The sequence below is a fragment of the Chamaea fasciata genome, unplaced genomic scaffold (genome assembly GCF_029207755.1).
Source record: "Chamaea fasciata isolate MVZ Bird 193981 ecotype frontalis unplaced genomic scaffold, bChaFas1.0.hap1 SCAF_5, whole genome shotgun sequence".
Classification (NCBI taxonomy): Eukaryota; Metazoa; Chordata; class Aves; order Passeriformes; family Sylviidae; genus Chamaea; species Chamaea fasciata.
In genome coordinates, this window is record NW_027094090.1 from 18,151,651 (window position 1) to 18,167,856 (window position 16,206).

At 36.4% G+C, this 16,206-nt stretch overlaps 1 protein-coding gene across 9 annotated transcripts in view; it reads right to left on the reverse strand.

The window, feature by feature from the left end:
• Window positions 1-343: 343 nt before the first annotated feature.
• Window positions 344-16,206, reverse strand: part of BRD1 (bromodomain containing 1) — a 68,211-nt gene continuing 52,348 nt past the window's right edge. For 8 of the 9 annotated variants that reach the window (XM_066182945.1, XM_066182943.1, XM_066182942.1 and 5 more), the window contains 5 exons: window positions 10,596-10,731; window positions 9,307-9,434; window positions 7,356-7,465; window positions 4,978-5,132; window positions 344-2,246 (listed from right to left, as the gene is read on the reverse strand). In XM_066182945.1, coding sequence (XP_066039042.1) covers window positions 2,063-2,246; window positions 4,978-5,132; window positions 7,356-7,465; window positions 9,307-9,434; window positions 10,596-10,731 — 713 coding nt within the window. In that variant the 3' untranslated portion in view covers window positions 344-2,062. The remainder of the gene's footprint in view (window positions 2,247-4,977; window positions 5,133-7,355; window positions 7,466-9,306; window positions 9,435-10,595; window positions 10,732-16,206) is intronic. The other variant, XM_066182948.1, reaches the window with a different exon arrangement.

The window sequence follows — 16,206 nt, forward strand, 5'->3', positions numbered from 1 at the left end:
ACTGATGTAGCTGTTGGGGCCAACAGAGCAGCATACCTCAACGATGGTCCTTCCAGGTTACCTGCCATCACTGTTCTCACTAAAGCTGTGTCTGCTGACAAGTCTGAGAAAACTATTTGCTTGATCATTTGTGAGATTTATCCAATTCATCCCTAATTACCAGGGTCCATCACAGGCAACTGATCTCAGCTAACACCTCCTATGCAAAGGGCCCAGTAAGGACAATGCTGGGTGCCACAGGAGAACATTCAGCTTCTTGGCCCAGTGCCTCTGGAAGAGCTCAGTCATGGAGTACGAAAATGGGCACTGCAGCAAAATCTCAGGGGCTAAATTCAGGACAAAATTTACAGTTGAGAAAGAAATTTTATTTCAAGCTTCTACGGGGGTATTACAAACAATAGAGAATAAAAACATTAAAAACTATTTAAAAAGTAATCATCCCTTTAAAATAAAGATTCAAGCAGGTTTAACAATGAAGTATACTATTCAATGAAGTTTTAAAAAAAAGGTTTAAAAAGTATTGGTTTTGCTGTATTTGCTAATCCTTTATAAAAAAGCTGGGCATAAATACTTCGTGCACTCATATGCATTATTTGGTGTTTCATATTATATAACTTGGTACAGTATTTACGATATCACTGCAAAAGAGTTCAAACACAGTGCATTTATAAATAATGGAGCCATTATAAATCACATTGCAAACATACCTTGCCATTTTCATTGTTACAAATTCAGTATCTCAGTGAAGGTAGGAATAAAGTAGCTACAACAATCAATATCTTGACTTTATTTTTTTTTCTTTTTAATATAAAAATGCAGTTCTGGAAACCCACCCTCCTTCTTCCCCCTGCCCAAACATAATGCTTTACTTCTTAAAAATAAAAATAAAGTACTAATTCTATATACATCACATGTACCATACAAAAATGTATCCAAAGTTTCTATTGCTACCAAAGTGTTCTAAATTAAAAGTTACATAAATCCCCTCCATTGGAAACAAAAGATTACAAGTTACCAAAAAACCAAATTACACACAAACCATCGAGTTATTTTATACAATTTCCAATACATTTTTCTCCCAAAGCAAGTTGTCTTCTCATGTGCCTGTATAAAAATGCATATCAATATATTTGTCAATTTTATTTTTCATTATAAAGCAAATTAATACATTTTCTACAATAAATAAAACACAGGGAGGCACACATATCAACAAAGTTAAACCAATGGGAGATAAATGGGATATGGTTTTGAAAGAAATAATGTGCTTGCAGGCTTTAAGCCAGGTTTGTTTAAAACAATAACAACCTTAAGTCATTTTGGGCAACAATGGAGTGTTTTTGGTGATTTGCAAGTGATGTACATAGTATAATCTTTATTGATGTCTTTCTCACAAAGTACCCTCCAAAATAATGCAACTTCCTTTCTTAAAATACATATTTTTAATTGTAAATTTACATCAATCTTAAATACGTGGTACTTTGTGCAAAGAGCAACAATTTACACAAACATTCAGAAGTCTTTTTCAGAAGCTACAGACCAAGGAAGAAATGATACAAGCAGCACCATACTGTATATGATTTAGGCAAACATATATTTGACGCCAGTTTGATATTAGGCTTTAAGATCCACTAAACACCTTAAGCTGGAAGATGATGCTTAGGTAACTCAACCTCAGAAAGAAAGAAATAAAAAGTAAAAAGCATGGAAAAAACCAAAAAACAATTCCCTCCCCAGCAAAATTATAAAAGGAATTAAGGAGCTACTTCTAAAATCAGAATAAGTTAAGTGTTGAATATACATTTATGTACAATTATGAACACTATGAACAAGACATTTTAACAGGTTTAGTGGAAAATCCTCCAATCTACAACACAATAAAATAATTAATCAATATGGCAATGGTGATTTAGAAGAATTGCTCAACTATTTCAAGTTTGCAGAACTCAGCCACTGAATCAACAATTAAGGGGTTGTATCTTCAATACATTCTTTTAGACAAAGAGGTTCATTAGTAGAGTTCAAGTCTCTGTGGTATTTTTCATGCCTTGCTAGAGAATCTCTGTTAGTCAATATCACTGAAGTCACTGACTGGTTCTCCATGGACTCGGCTCAGGTGATTCATAGCACGATCAAAAGCAATTCTTACTGCTTTTCGTATGCTCGAGTTGCGTCCTTCCATCATTTTTAACTTGTCTATGGTCTCATCTATCCCAAGGGGAACCATTTTGGATTTGGGAAGCCACTGCCTGTAAGAAAAAGGTAAAAAAAAAATCTGTTAAATATAGAATAAAATCAAGAAGTCTGTCCCAAAATGTCAGGGCTACTATGCCATGTTTCTCATATCACAGATCAGCTTTACCATCTTAAACAAAACAATAAAACACTTTTTAAGATAGTGCTTACTTGCCTTAAATATTTAAAGAACATGAAACATTAAGAAAATCTCTTCCATAGAACAGAGAATACATACCAATTCAGTGATATGTACTTAGTGATTAAGAATCAACAGAAAAAAAAAAAAAAAAAACTAGCATGAAATACTGATGCAGTTAAAGAATAGGCAGCAGCAGCTAACAATGGATATGGCTCAAGATTCATCTGACACTGTATTGTTTCTCTTCATTCTTTCCCTTCCATTGTTACAAGGAGTTCTCAGATGATGGATTTTTGCCTTACATTCCAGGCACCTCGATTTGTTCTTTATGGGGAGAGCTAAACTGGCAAGGAAGTCCTGCTTTATAGCATGCTTTTACCCTGCAGTATGAAATCCCACTAGCTCCATATTCAGGGAACTTTCCTGTTTTAAGCTCCATTAATATCTTCAAACTCTGGGTATGGAGGAGTGATAACGGAAAGAGCTCTACATCCTGTTCTTCTAGTTAAAGAATTCTAAATATTTACTTTAAAAGTATAAATTAAATTTATGTAATTTTCATACATGTTGATTGTAATCCTGTCTTCTGAAGTTACAAACATTAAGGAAAACAAAAATTAGGTAAATTAATGAGTCTCTTTAATATATGTTACTGTAGTCTGCAATCCCAATCCTGCAGAAGGCAGAAGCCCTACTTTTGTTTAAAAACATTAGTTTGGGAGACTATTTGAAGCCAAACCAACAGGAAATCAGCCAGTCAAATCTGCAAAAATTTTCTTTTAAATAAGTAAAATTGGCTATTGAAACATTTTTATTCTCTTAAAGGACTCTAAACTAGAACCCTATTGTATTGAGGACACACACTGAAATAAAATGTGAAGAGTCAGTACAAGGACACAGACAGTATGATAACAGCATTAAAAGCAGCAGTCTAACCATTACCAGTTTTAATACAAATCAGATGAAGTTTTAAGAAGGTATTTTTAAAAGAAAGCTTTGCAAATCCTCCAGATATTAAGTGGGGAAGAAGACGAAACAAATACAAAAATCCAAAGGGCACAGACAGTGATAGCACAGACTGAAGGTAACACATACCCAGCAAATGAATGAAAATCACAAGCAGGGGTTCAAGACTATAAGAGACACCACAAAGATAGAATTATGAGTGCCAAAATAATCACAATAAAGGAATCATTACCAAAGCAAGAGGTTTTTTGGTGGGGTCAGGGTGAAGGGGAGGAAAGGGGCTGGAAGAAGTATTGAGTCTTTTCCTGTCCCTCTATGCAGAGTACCCATTACAGACAATTTTGCACAATATTTACATGATTTAGGACCACCTGCACATAGAGACTAATCAGAGAAGTTTAAGCTGCAGAGGACTCCCCATATCAAGAAGCAAACAGCAATTATTAAGAAAGTGACCAGGGATAACAGGCATTACACTGGTGACACCAGTAAGGAAAAAAATGAGAAACAGAAGGCTGAGTATGTTTAAATGCAGATGTTCTCTGCAAACAACAGCAAAAGAATGCAGGATCTTATGGAATCCTGAGCAGCTGAACAAAGATAAATATGAAGAATTAATTTAAAAAATAACTGAAGAACAGAGAAATTATGCCAAAAAATCTACGGGGCAGAAGAGCAAACATCAGTCATAAATTTTAGGCAGGAATTTATTTAAGTGATGGCATACTCATACACAGAGGGAGTCAGGAGAATGGCAGCATCATTACATGCCACATATAATCATCTAAAGAGGAAACTGATAGCTGAAAGTAAGCAAACTCAAGACAAAAAAACGAGACACGGACAGATATACAGTTAGCTTGACCTGTATGGAAACTTAGGACAGGAGAGGGTCTACAGAGAACACAAAAAAGAAATACACAGCTTGATGAAAGGTAGATGAGAAGCTTGTGTGTCTAGGAAAAACCCACCAAAACCAAAAACAACCAAAAGAAAACCCAAAAAACCTAGTGTTGTCTCCCCTTACCTCCCCAGAAAAACCCCACCAGCCCTAAACTGAAGACCATGGGGGAGGGAAAGAGAATGCTGTGTGAATTATCCCCCTTCAGGCTCTACACAGCATACTGCTGATGCCAAAATAAATGGAAATAGGGAAGGTTTAATGAAAAAAATTTAGAAAAGGTTAAGAACTTCAAATGAAAGTGTTAATAAAGCATTTAACTAAAGAGAGGTTAAAAAAATCAAAGAAAATGCACTGGAGCACACTGGGGGGAGAAGTGCTGTAATTCAGAAAGCAATGATGAAGGATGATAGAGATCAATGTTAGATTGCTACTTTTAAAAAACTTATGAAGCAATTTCATCAGGTCAATAAATGAAAGTAGCTTGTAAATAAGAAAGACTATTTAATGACTTTTAATATTTTTTTTCCACACTGACAATAAAAAGGTATCTTTCAATGATGATATAAACCTTGGTCCAAATATAGACTCAAATATGAAATTTTAACCTTACAGTTTATACTTCCATAAGTATTATATCCATGCAAAAATAACGTTTCAATTTTCTTCTAGTATAAAGGTACAGGGTCTTAAAATTTCAAGTCACTGCATCAAACAATACATTTCAATAACATACCAACTTCTTTTATTGTCAAAAAATAGTACTAAGAATAGTTTCTCGTCTGATTTGGTCTGCATTTGTTCTCCAATTTTCAGGACATCTAGAGGTGGCACTGGTATAGTAACACCGTTGTGATGGCCAGCAACACGAGGCATCTTAGGGTCAATAATCTGTAAGAGAGAAGAAAGGGCAGTTCCTCATATTTAAAATGACATAATTCATCTTAAGAAGGTATTACAAATTAAGTTAACAAGAAATAAATAATAAACTAAACAGCCCCTGGATATAAACTGATTTTGTGTTACACACAACTTTTTGACATAAACTGAAGAGGCACAGTGGAAACCTAGCAGCACACTTGACTGAAAACACCATAAAAAGCATTTTTCATCTGCATCAGTTCTTCTTAAAAGTCCCATTTGAATTCCACTTAGTACAACTTTGAGACTGACAAGCAGGTTTTAGAATGAAAAAGTCAAACCAGGATTTCTAAAAGCTGTAACTGGCCTCAAATTTTGGGGTTTGAAATTCTTATACCTTTAAGGACCAACTTATGTTAAGGTATAAGTATTTCTGTAAAATACATGCTACGTACTCAAACTCAGGAGCAAAAATTAAAAAACAAAACCAAAAAAAGGTGTAACTTTCAAATATGTTGCACATACAATTTAGTGACAGTCTTCAGCAAAACATGCAGTCAACAAAGTCTTTCTAAACAAAACTTGAGGGAGAGAGGGAATATGCTGCTAACATTAAACTAACCATGCTGATGGAAAATCTCCTTTGCAGGCAGCTCACAGCATTATGAAGTGCTTAGTTTCCACCCAAAGAAAGGTTTTTACTCCATGCCTGTTCCACCCATCTCCTACTCTACAAACTCCTGTTGTTTTTCCACCATTCACACTGGCATCAATCTTAACCCACAGTAAACTGACTTTGGGAAATAAATGAACAGAAAGCTAATACTGTGGGAAGCTTGTAGAAATCAGAAGAATTTTCTTCTCTTGACAGAGGTTTAACTCCTCAATCAACTTATCCTACTCTCAGAGATACCAATGCTGACATAAAGGAGAAGGCAGAAAAGGAACCCTTTTGGTCTTCATAAGTTTAAATCTAGCCCTAACACCTTTCAAGAGACAATCATCAAATCATCAGCAACTGACCCAAGTGTCTTTGAATCACCCAGGGAGGGTACTAAAACTCAAGTGGTCTGAATGCCACCTCCAGAGGTTTTAACTTGACTCTGTATGATTACATTTCATGTTGTCCTTAGAACACACATATTAAAAGCCGTGATTGTCCAGACTCATATATAAATCAAACCAGCGTATGAACTGTTCATTTAACCCCAAAGGCCCAAAGTCAAACACCTCATCAGTATTTTCTCTGCAAGCTTTGATGTGAGCAGAACTGTGTCTGTTTCTCCTTCATTAACACACACACATATATATATCCTATATTAACAACAGCTTTAAGTTTCCAGTGTATCATTCACAATTGGCTGCAATCAGTCAGTTTATTCCAGCTACTGACTTTTTGTTTCTTTAATGAGCTGCAGAATCAAGCATTTTACACTCATTTTGCAGCATAAACAATATACAATGTAGAAACAAAGACTAAGAAGACAAGTATGCTGATTTTAGCAAGGATAGAGACAATTTTCTTCATGGTATGTGGTATGGGGCTATGTTTTGGATTTGGGCTGAAAACTGCATTGACAATATAAAGATGTTTTTGCTAATGCTGAGCAATGCTTACAGCGTCAAGGCCTTTTCCCCTTCTCACACTGCTCCACCAGTGAGGAGGCTGGAGGTGCACAAGAAGTTGGGAGGGGACACAGCTGACCCCAATTGACCTTAAGTATATTCCATCCCATAGGGCATCAAGCTCAATATACAGAGCTGGGGGAAGGAGGAGAAAGGTAAGGTCATCCAGTGTGATAGCGTTTGTCTTCCCAAGCTACGTGTGATGGAGCCCTGTGTTCCTGGGGATGACTGAGCAGCTGCAGCCCATGGGAAGTGGAGAATGAATCTGCTTTGCTTGTGTGCACAGCTTTTGCTTTCCCTATTAAACTGCGTTTATCTCAACCCACGAGTTTTCTCACTTGCACTCTTCCACAGGGAGCAAGGGAGTGGCTGCAAGAGTCTTAGCTGCTGACTGGGTTAAACCACCACACAGGAGTACTGCACGTCTCAGGTGGGCAGGGTAGCAGAAATTATTGACTTAAAATCTAATACTGCAGTAGCTTTACAAACTCAGTGCATGGTAAAGAGGGCACAGTAAGCCACCTTTATTCAACCTGAATGGGACTTTTCCAATTACCTTAAGTTTGTGCATGGTGTTTTCAGACCAGAAACAGTCACTACTGTACTTCTGGGAGGCTGGGCACTTACCAAAGCTGGATAAGAGGGATATCCACTGCATTTGGCCCATACTACTTTTAGAGGCTCCAGAACAGATGTTGCAGCATCAGTTGAAATCCACATACTGCTATGCCCAACTTCTAAGAACAAAGAAGTACAAAATTAAAATGTTTCAGAATGAAACCTCAGACAAATCCGCAGTTCTTGGTTTCCTAATCAATAGTTCATGATCCTTAGAATCCAAATACTAATACCAACTTTCAAACACATACCAATAAAAACAAGGTAGTATTCATAAGAGCTCTTCAGATGATAGTACTACTTTATTCCAAGCCTACAGATAAAGAACAAGGGTTTAGGCACTTCTAGAAACAGCATATCTTACAACATCTTAGTTCTTAGAAAGTGTTTTCCAAATTCCAATAATTGTTTCCCTCTGAAAAAGCTCCAAAGAAAACATAAAATTATGGTACTTCCAATAACAGTTTCTTTTACAACTGTGATGACAATCATGTCACAGAGGAGATGATTTTCAAGACACAAGTTGCATGGTATATGTTTCCAAGTGTTGGATATCTGATACCCACAGAGATTAGCACGTGGTAACATAACAATACTTCTCTGGTACAGCTTTCTATTCTTATGCCTAAATTCTAACTGCATTTTGATTTCTATTTATTTTTAACAAGTCTTCTTGGTCTCTCTGCCCTGCCCTTTCCTGCAGTCAAGTTCAAAAACATCAACAGACTTCCAGGCAGCAGCACTAGTGTTTTATTTCTTCTCAAAAGCAGGACAATGAACAACTGAGTTTATGTTACTGTGCACTTCTACCAGAATCCTCAATTTTCTTCTCCATTGCTCAGCAATGGATTGAAGCCTGAGACAGGTTTAAGCCTGTCAGTCAACCAAAACCACAACAGGTCCCCTAAAAAAAGTCCAGAGACTGATCAGAAGACAGAGTTACACACCAAGATGAAGTGGGGGTGGTGATCAAAGGGGAAAAAGTTATCCAAGTTCATAAGCTGTAAAGGTCATGCACCATTTCTTGAATGAGGAAACTTGGTACCAAGATACAGTTCAGGGCTGCAGCTGCATACTCTCTCAGCAGTTAGGCAACACTTACTGCTGAGAGAAAGTGCATTTGAAATGGGCATTGCTTATTTATAATGAAAGGTGGTGTGCAGATACATGTTCTATCTCAACATTATAAAAACTTACCAGGGGAAAAAATGTGGTTTAAGACCTTTTAAAAGTAGAAATAGTAAGAAAAAAGTGTTTAAAGTGATCACATAAAAAAAAATTAGTTCAATGATTCTGTATAGTAAGTTCTATCTCTCTGCTCTGTTAGTAACAGTTTGTTTTCACATGTCAGTTAGAAAGAGTCACGAGGGTTTCCATAAAGTCATCCTTCATTTCCAGGCTGTTTAAAAAGTATGTATGTAGAACTGTATCTGGTATATAAAAACAATGCAAGTACTCTTCTTCAGGACAGCTAAAAAGAAAGAAATCAACACTATTCTCAGCTGCAAAGAAAATGGTATTTTAATGCTGAATAGAAAATCATACACAAGCTGACAGGAAGCATGCAGCCAGACTCAGAGACTTCTCAGGTGTATATACAAGCAACAGTCTCAGAATTCTTCACAGTCAGAATTTATTCCAAAGGGTTAAAAATGTAGCACATGTGATACTAATTTTCTTTTACAAGATCTGTAAAAGAAAACTCATTTTCTCCTTTTGTTTCAAAACCTCTTTATTTCCTCAAGCAAGGAGAGAAAATGAATCAAAATCAGTCAGACACTATTCTTTTAAAAGTCTTTATAAAGAGTCAAAAGCAGAATTCAGTAGCTTCTGAAAGGATATCAATAACACTTTCATAAGGCTTACTGTATTTAAGGAGTGAAAATAAGAACGTTAGAATCAGTCAAATAAATGGACAAAATTATACAATATTATTAAGAATTCAATTATTTATAGTTACCAGCTGCAATTCTTGCTGCTTTGGCATAGTTTCCATTTTCAATACATGATATCAATTCACTTCGATCTTCCAGTGTGTGTCTCCTTATCAGGGCAGGTTTACCTTTACCACACTTCGGTAGACTGAAACTACAAAAGTATTAATATTAAAACTATTACTTGATAATTAACATTGTTCACTATAAATCACAATTTTGAACAAGAATTTAAATTTCATCAGTACAGAGTAAGATCAATGGAGCTAGCTCTAGAAACATTTTGAGTAAAAAATACAAAAAACAAAAGCCAAAGCCCTGATTATTTTACTAGACAGAACTGCTTGGTTATCAGGAAAAGACAGCTCCACTGCTCCAACAGTTCTACTACATAGAAAACACAACTATTCTCTCTTTAATTTTTCACTAAAAATTCCAGTCTTTCAATTGTGAAATGTCTCTACTCGAAATAGGCAATCTGTTCTCTTGAACACATTTTCTTCAAGAATCATAGAATCTGAACAACAATTATACTGACAATTTGATCTAAAAAATATCACATTTTAAATAGATGCAATATTAATTTCTCTTTGTTTCTGAAAGCCTGTTTGACAAGACTGCATTAACACCATTCCCTTAACCTGAACACATGAATATTTTTACCCTATACTCTCCTGTATGTCCCATCCTCTTAGCCCAGGACTGGAGACAGCTACCCTTCAACCAGAGATTACCGCTCTTTCAGAAGATACACCATTGGTGTACTCCACTGGTGATGGAGACATCAGTGGCGGCAGAGGTGTCTGTTCTGACAGTCCTGCCTTTAACAACAGACTCCGTGGAGAGAAAGTCAATAGTTGGTACAAAGTTATTATCATCACTGTAGTACCTAGCCAGCAACCCAAAGACTGACAACCTACAGCTCCAAAGCCATCAAACTACCTTTTCTGTGTACAAGACTCAGCTTTTTAAGCTGCTTCTCTCTTGCCCTCACATATACAAATACACGCATTTTTTGTGCTCCGGACTAGGAAAGTGATTAGGCCAAGATACTATATGCAAAAATATATCTGTATCTTTACAGAGCAAGAGAAGCACAGTCAGTTCAAAAATGTAACTGCCTGGATATGCAATAACCTGAATTCAACAGAAGAATCCCAGCAATCCTGAAAGCTATCTCAGACTTGACCTAACTGAGAAAATCGAAATGCATTCTTTTGTCCAAAATTTATGCAGGCCTCCAATGTGGGTCACAAGTGCTATAGAAAACTGATATATCCAGTCTCAAATCTGTATTTCATATTTAGAGTTTTACCTTGAGTTACACAAGAGACTGTTACTTGACGAAATACTAGATTCTGATGCACAGCGGCGACGAGGTTCGACTTTTCTTCCTGGAGTATCATCTAATGCTCTCTCTTTACTTTCATCTCCAAAACCATTTGAGAGACCTGCAGCATAACACAAAAAATAAACTGCATCAAACTGGAAACTACACCATTTTCATTAACAACTTTTTGTATTCACACAATGTATTATTATTGTTTTGTTCTTCCAAGTATTTTGGTGTGATGAAAAAGAACGTGAATATTAACAAAAAATGTAATTTCAAGGAAGCATTATAAATAGGAGTTCCTGTTGTCCAGATTTTAAAGACAGGACGAACCTTTAGGTAAGGTAAAAAAAACCAAAAAAAAAAAACCAACAAAAACAAAAACAAAACCAAAAAAAAAGGCAATCAGAGATTGTAATATGGGAAGTACCAAATGGAGTATCAAATGAGTCTTTGCAGTAATGTTTCCAACTATTAAAACAATCATGCTGCAAATGCTAAATAGAAAAAAAACCAAGAAAATAAAATGTTACAAATCAGGCAGATTATCAAGTCAACAAAAGGCTTAATTGAATGCAATGCTATAATACTTAAAATCCTTTTCAAACACCGGAAATAAAGACTGGTATGGATTTCTTCGTGACACTATCTAATTCTTACTGCTAGTCTTTCCATTTTAGTAAATTCAGACTGACTGACATGATGATGACTGTTTTGTCACCAATAATCAATAATATACATGGTACTGTTTTTAATTAGCCTTCCCCTAACACAAGTTTATAGACATTGAAGGATATTATATTTTAATTCCATAATTGTAATGAAAACATTAAAAAGACTTTTGTATTACAATCTACTTATTTGATGGGCTGTTGCCAATTCTGCTCTGAGTTTGCTATACTAACAGTATAGTCCTTATTAAGCTATTTATATACATGATTAAAGAGGAAAATGGAAAGTTTTAAGATAGCATTCTGAAGACTTTCCAGGGCGAGTGGGAGTGTGTGTGGAGGTGTGGACATTAGGAAACAAGGAAGAACCCAACAGAGACTCTAGAATACAAACAGAATCGCACTCACTAAAAGCAATGGTACCAGCCTGCAGTCAGCTACTGTAAACTATAGGCTACAAAGAGAACAAAATTTAAAAAAATATTCATTTCTGAGCATGCCACTCACAGGATAAGAAAGAGCTATCCATTCCAGCCATCGTTACCACTACCAGAGACTTGAAGGCCATCACGATCATTGTACATTCACACACAGACAAACTAGGTGATGCAACCTCACAAGCCCCTCCACAGAGCACTGTATTATAATGCAATTATGGGAGAACTTCCTTTATTAATTCTTCCAGTGTGTTTGCTACAAAGACCTCTGCAAAGAAGGCTGATAACTAAGGAGCTTAAGCTTAGCAAGTTACTTTGTACAACAGTTTTTTTGTACTGTACTCTGTACAGCAATTTTTTTAAGCATCTCCATACAGTGTCTTAACGGGGTTTTCCCCTCCACCCCAGGAGAACTTCCATTTGGATTATCAACACAATTTTAGATTTTTAAGAGAAAAAGGAGTATATTTACTCAAGGTTCTGAAAGATTTATATATAAGCATTCTCTTTCATTGTCATTTAGTTTACATTGTAAATATTCATTCAAGAGTGTTTGTTTTGTAATTCCTACATTTGCCTTTGATTTCCTACAGAAGAAAAATGATAAAGGTAGCATTGTCCTGAGTGTCAAGCACCAAACTATTATCAGTGGTATTGATTAATCATGTTCTCACTCTCAGCAAGTTGATAAGAATATCTGCAGATTGAAGAAGAGTTGGGTCCTAGACTGTGCTGAAACAGAGTATGCTTTATGAAAAAGTGTAGAGGGGAATTTAAGTTACCACAGTACATTTTACACGGCATTTGAAATGAAAACCTAAAAAACCACATTCTGCAAACGACATCTCTTATATCTCTGCACAAACTACTTTTTTATTCTTCAATATCCTGTCAGACTTATCTTTCAAGTGAGGTGTATAAACTGTTTTGTTTTCATCCTGCCACAAGCTGGAGACACATTACTCAAGTTAACGCTCAGGCATCTAGCTAATGCAAAGCAGCTATCAGCAGAAACAAGTCAGAACACAGACTGAATTTTAAATCAGAAGATATATCAAGTAATGTTTGCTACTAGAACAAGGGCACAGTTCAGGTTCCCAATGGACTGTGAAAGTGGAAAGAAGTACCTGTATTATAAGAGGATGTGCAGAACATTTAACCGTATATAAGACAAATGTGACTTGGATGCTTATCTCTGCATACACCAGTTTTGTACGAACATGCACAGCCAGGGCAAAAGGGCTTCATATTTTTACTACTGCAATCAGTTTATGACTGTGCTGTCACCAAAATGGACATTCTGGCATTCTCAGTCCCTGCCAATGGTGTCTCCTCATTGTCAACAAGTCAGTACCAAGAAATATGTGGTCATGGTAAGGAGACAGTTTTCAGCAATGCACTGGGCAAAGCAACCATGTGATCACCTGATTGCTGAAGTTAAAAAACAAGGGATATGACAGAAACATGCAACTATAGCAATGGAGACAGCTCTGTGAGGTGGCAGTCCAGCCTTATTCTAGTTTAATTATAACCTGTGAGTTTAATGACTCATTTAATTCACTTCAGATCACAGTAAAAAAATATTTTATCAATCTGTAGAATGGTTACTAACAGTGGTGTCCTGGTTTCTACTGAGATAGAGCAAATTTTGTTCTTAGTAGCTGGTATAGTGATGTATTTTAATTTAGTATAAGAATAATGTTGGTAACACACTGACATAGATGAGCAGTGCTGACAGCACACAGTGTCTCATGCTCTGCCAGTGAGCAGGTGCACAAGAAGCTGGGAGAGAAACTGGCCAGGACAGCTGATCCAAACTGGCCAAAAGGATATTCCATACCAGGGAGTGCCATGTCCCATAGATAAACTGATGGGAGTAGGCTGGGAGGGACTGATCGCTGCTGGGGGACAGGGCTGGGCATTGGTTAGTGGTAGCTATGCAACAGTATTGTGCATCACTTGTTTCTCTTGAGTTTTATTCCTTTTTCCTATTATTATTATATTTTACTTTGTTTCCATTATTAAACTGTTCTTATCTCAACCCAGAGGTTTTACCTTTTTCTGATTCTCATCCTCATCCCACTGTAGGGAAGGAGGAGTGGAGAAGTGAGGGAGTGGCTGGGTGGTACTTGGCTGTCATCTGGGGTTAAACTGTGGTAAGTGGGGGAAAAAAACCCCAAACCATTTTTGGCAAAAAAGGAACACTAAAGTGCAAAAGAATTTAGAACTTCCCAGACATATTTCTCTCTTGCTTGTGGAAGTATGAAAAACAACATGCAAGCTATGAGCAGGAGTGATTTTCCTGAGCGTCAAGCCCCAAATGACAAGAGCTGACACAATAAATAAGACTGCAGTTTATACAGTTCACATTTCAGTAGTTGTAAGGAATAGGCATTATTTTAAGAAAAGAAAACCTCAAGGCTTATTTTAAACAAAACACACTCATATCTAGTCATAGATGAAGCAGTTCACAAGTGACCTTGTAACCTGCCAGAAGAAAACGAGGAAATAAAATCTAAGTGCTTTATGGCAGCAGCACTGATGTGCAAAAAAAGATCAGATGTACTACACAATTTGGTTTCTGTAATATCATTACAAAACTATTTTCTACCATGAACCATGAAACACCCAATGTCCTGTAGCTGCTAGAGTAAGTGAAATTAAAGGTCTTCATTTGCCTTAAGGAACTTGCATTTACTGAATCAGTAGATATAACTAAAGCCAAACAAAGAAAATCCATGAGACATAACCCATCCTGCTTGCAATTTTCCAAAGCTCACGATTTTGTTAGATCAAATGAGCTTTCTCTACAGTCATGGAGTGAAGTTCTACGTGAGGTAATAAATTTCTTACACATATTGCCTCACCAACACCACTGAATGACAACCCTCCTCTTCCCTCCAGAAGTCCTAAAGATCAAACTAAAAGCAAAAGCCTTTCATTAGTGGTTCATTTCCTTTACTTTTCCCCTGTGTTCTTGAGTTTCTTCAAAAAAGCAGTCCACTCTTAAGAGGCAGAACTTAACTTTATTCCATTAAAAAGGGAATTCTCATACAATGAAGTCTGCTATCAGTCTTAAATGCAGAGTTACTGCCATTTCTAATCTTCAGCTCAGCTTCAATGTACATGGAAAGTTTACTGCTCACCAATCATAGCATAACACAACCACTTTGAAAAGAAAGAAATGCTAACTAAGAAGAAAAAGTAAGATGATCAGCCTGATACTTTTCCACAGGTCTCTCACTGCACTGAAAACTGTATTTATCAGGCAAAGTTTTTAACTTTTTCTCAACAATGCCAGTTTGTTCTTAAGCTGCAACTAAAACTTTCACTGACTACCTACATCAAGCAAGTTAGAATTTTGTTGCCCATACTAAATTAACGGAAGCAGGAAAAGGTAACTTCAGAAAGAGAGCAGAAGTTTGGAAAACATGGCAGAGGAACAAAGCTCAGTATAGTCCAAAGAGCAGCACAGCATGTCTACAAATGTATAAAATGCTGTCCAGAATACAGAATTGTACATTTCAGACTGTATTCACATCTTACAGTTCTGCTGAAACAAAAAGAAAGAAGCAGAACTTGTACAAAATTATTTCAAAGCAATTAAAACTGTGCTATGTGTAGCTTGATGCAAAACCAAGCACATCCAAATGTAAGATGAAGTGCTCTCCTAAAACTAGACCTGAAGGGCTGAGATTCAACCACCAAAAAAACTGGGAGCATTCAGAAAATGACTGCACACAGTGCACCAGCACTTTTATAACACTTTTTAGTCTCATTTTCAGTCATGACTTGTGCACTTACCCAGAACCAGTGATGTTACTCCTTGTAAAAATACATATACAGTAGAGGAAAATGTGCATTTTATTAGAAACCCCATTTTTTTCTTGGTAGGTTTCAGTTCTCTAAGGAAGATGAGACTTTTTTTTTCTGGGGAAGGGAACAGGATGGAGATGTAGCATTCTTAGCTAATCTGCTCTCACAGAACATGTTCTGGGAATAAGAATGCTGGGACAGGTAAAACTCTGCGACCAATCTGTGTCACATATACTATAACACGTACAACTTTGTAACTTACGGAAATGGGGCAATATATTGAATGAAGAGCATAGTTTCATATATGTCAAAGACTTCCTCCAAGAGTGTTCATTTTTATTTGTTTTTTGTTTTAAGGATGGCTGGTGTCTCCAACATGATCCAAATTAATTACTTCAAATGTAACTGTCTTTCTGCGTTCCAAAATGATCATTTAATTGAATTCCATTCCATGTTGAGGATAATAGAAAATAATTAGGATCCAAAGAGATAAATACCCAGCATGATATTAGTTAATATGAGAACCTGGAAGACAGTGAAAAAGCCATTAAGTCTCTCTGAAAGGAAACACAGCTTTCAAATAAATAGCCATCCTTATAGCAGTGTCCAGAGACAGTGAGACTGACACAAGTGTCCCACGTATTCTATCACTAAAACCTAAGGCTTCTA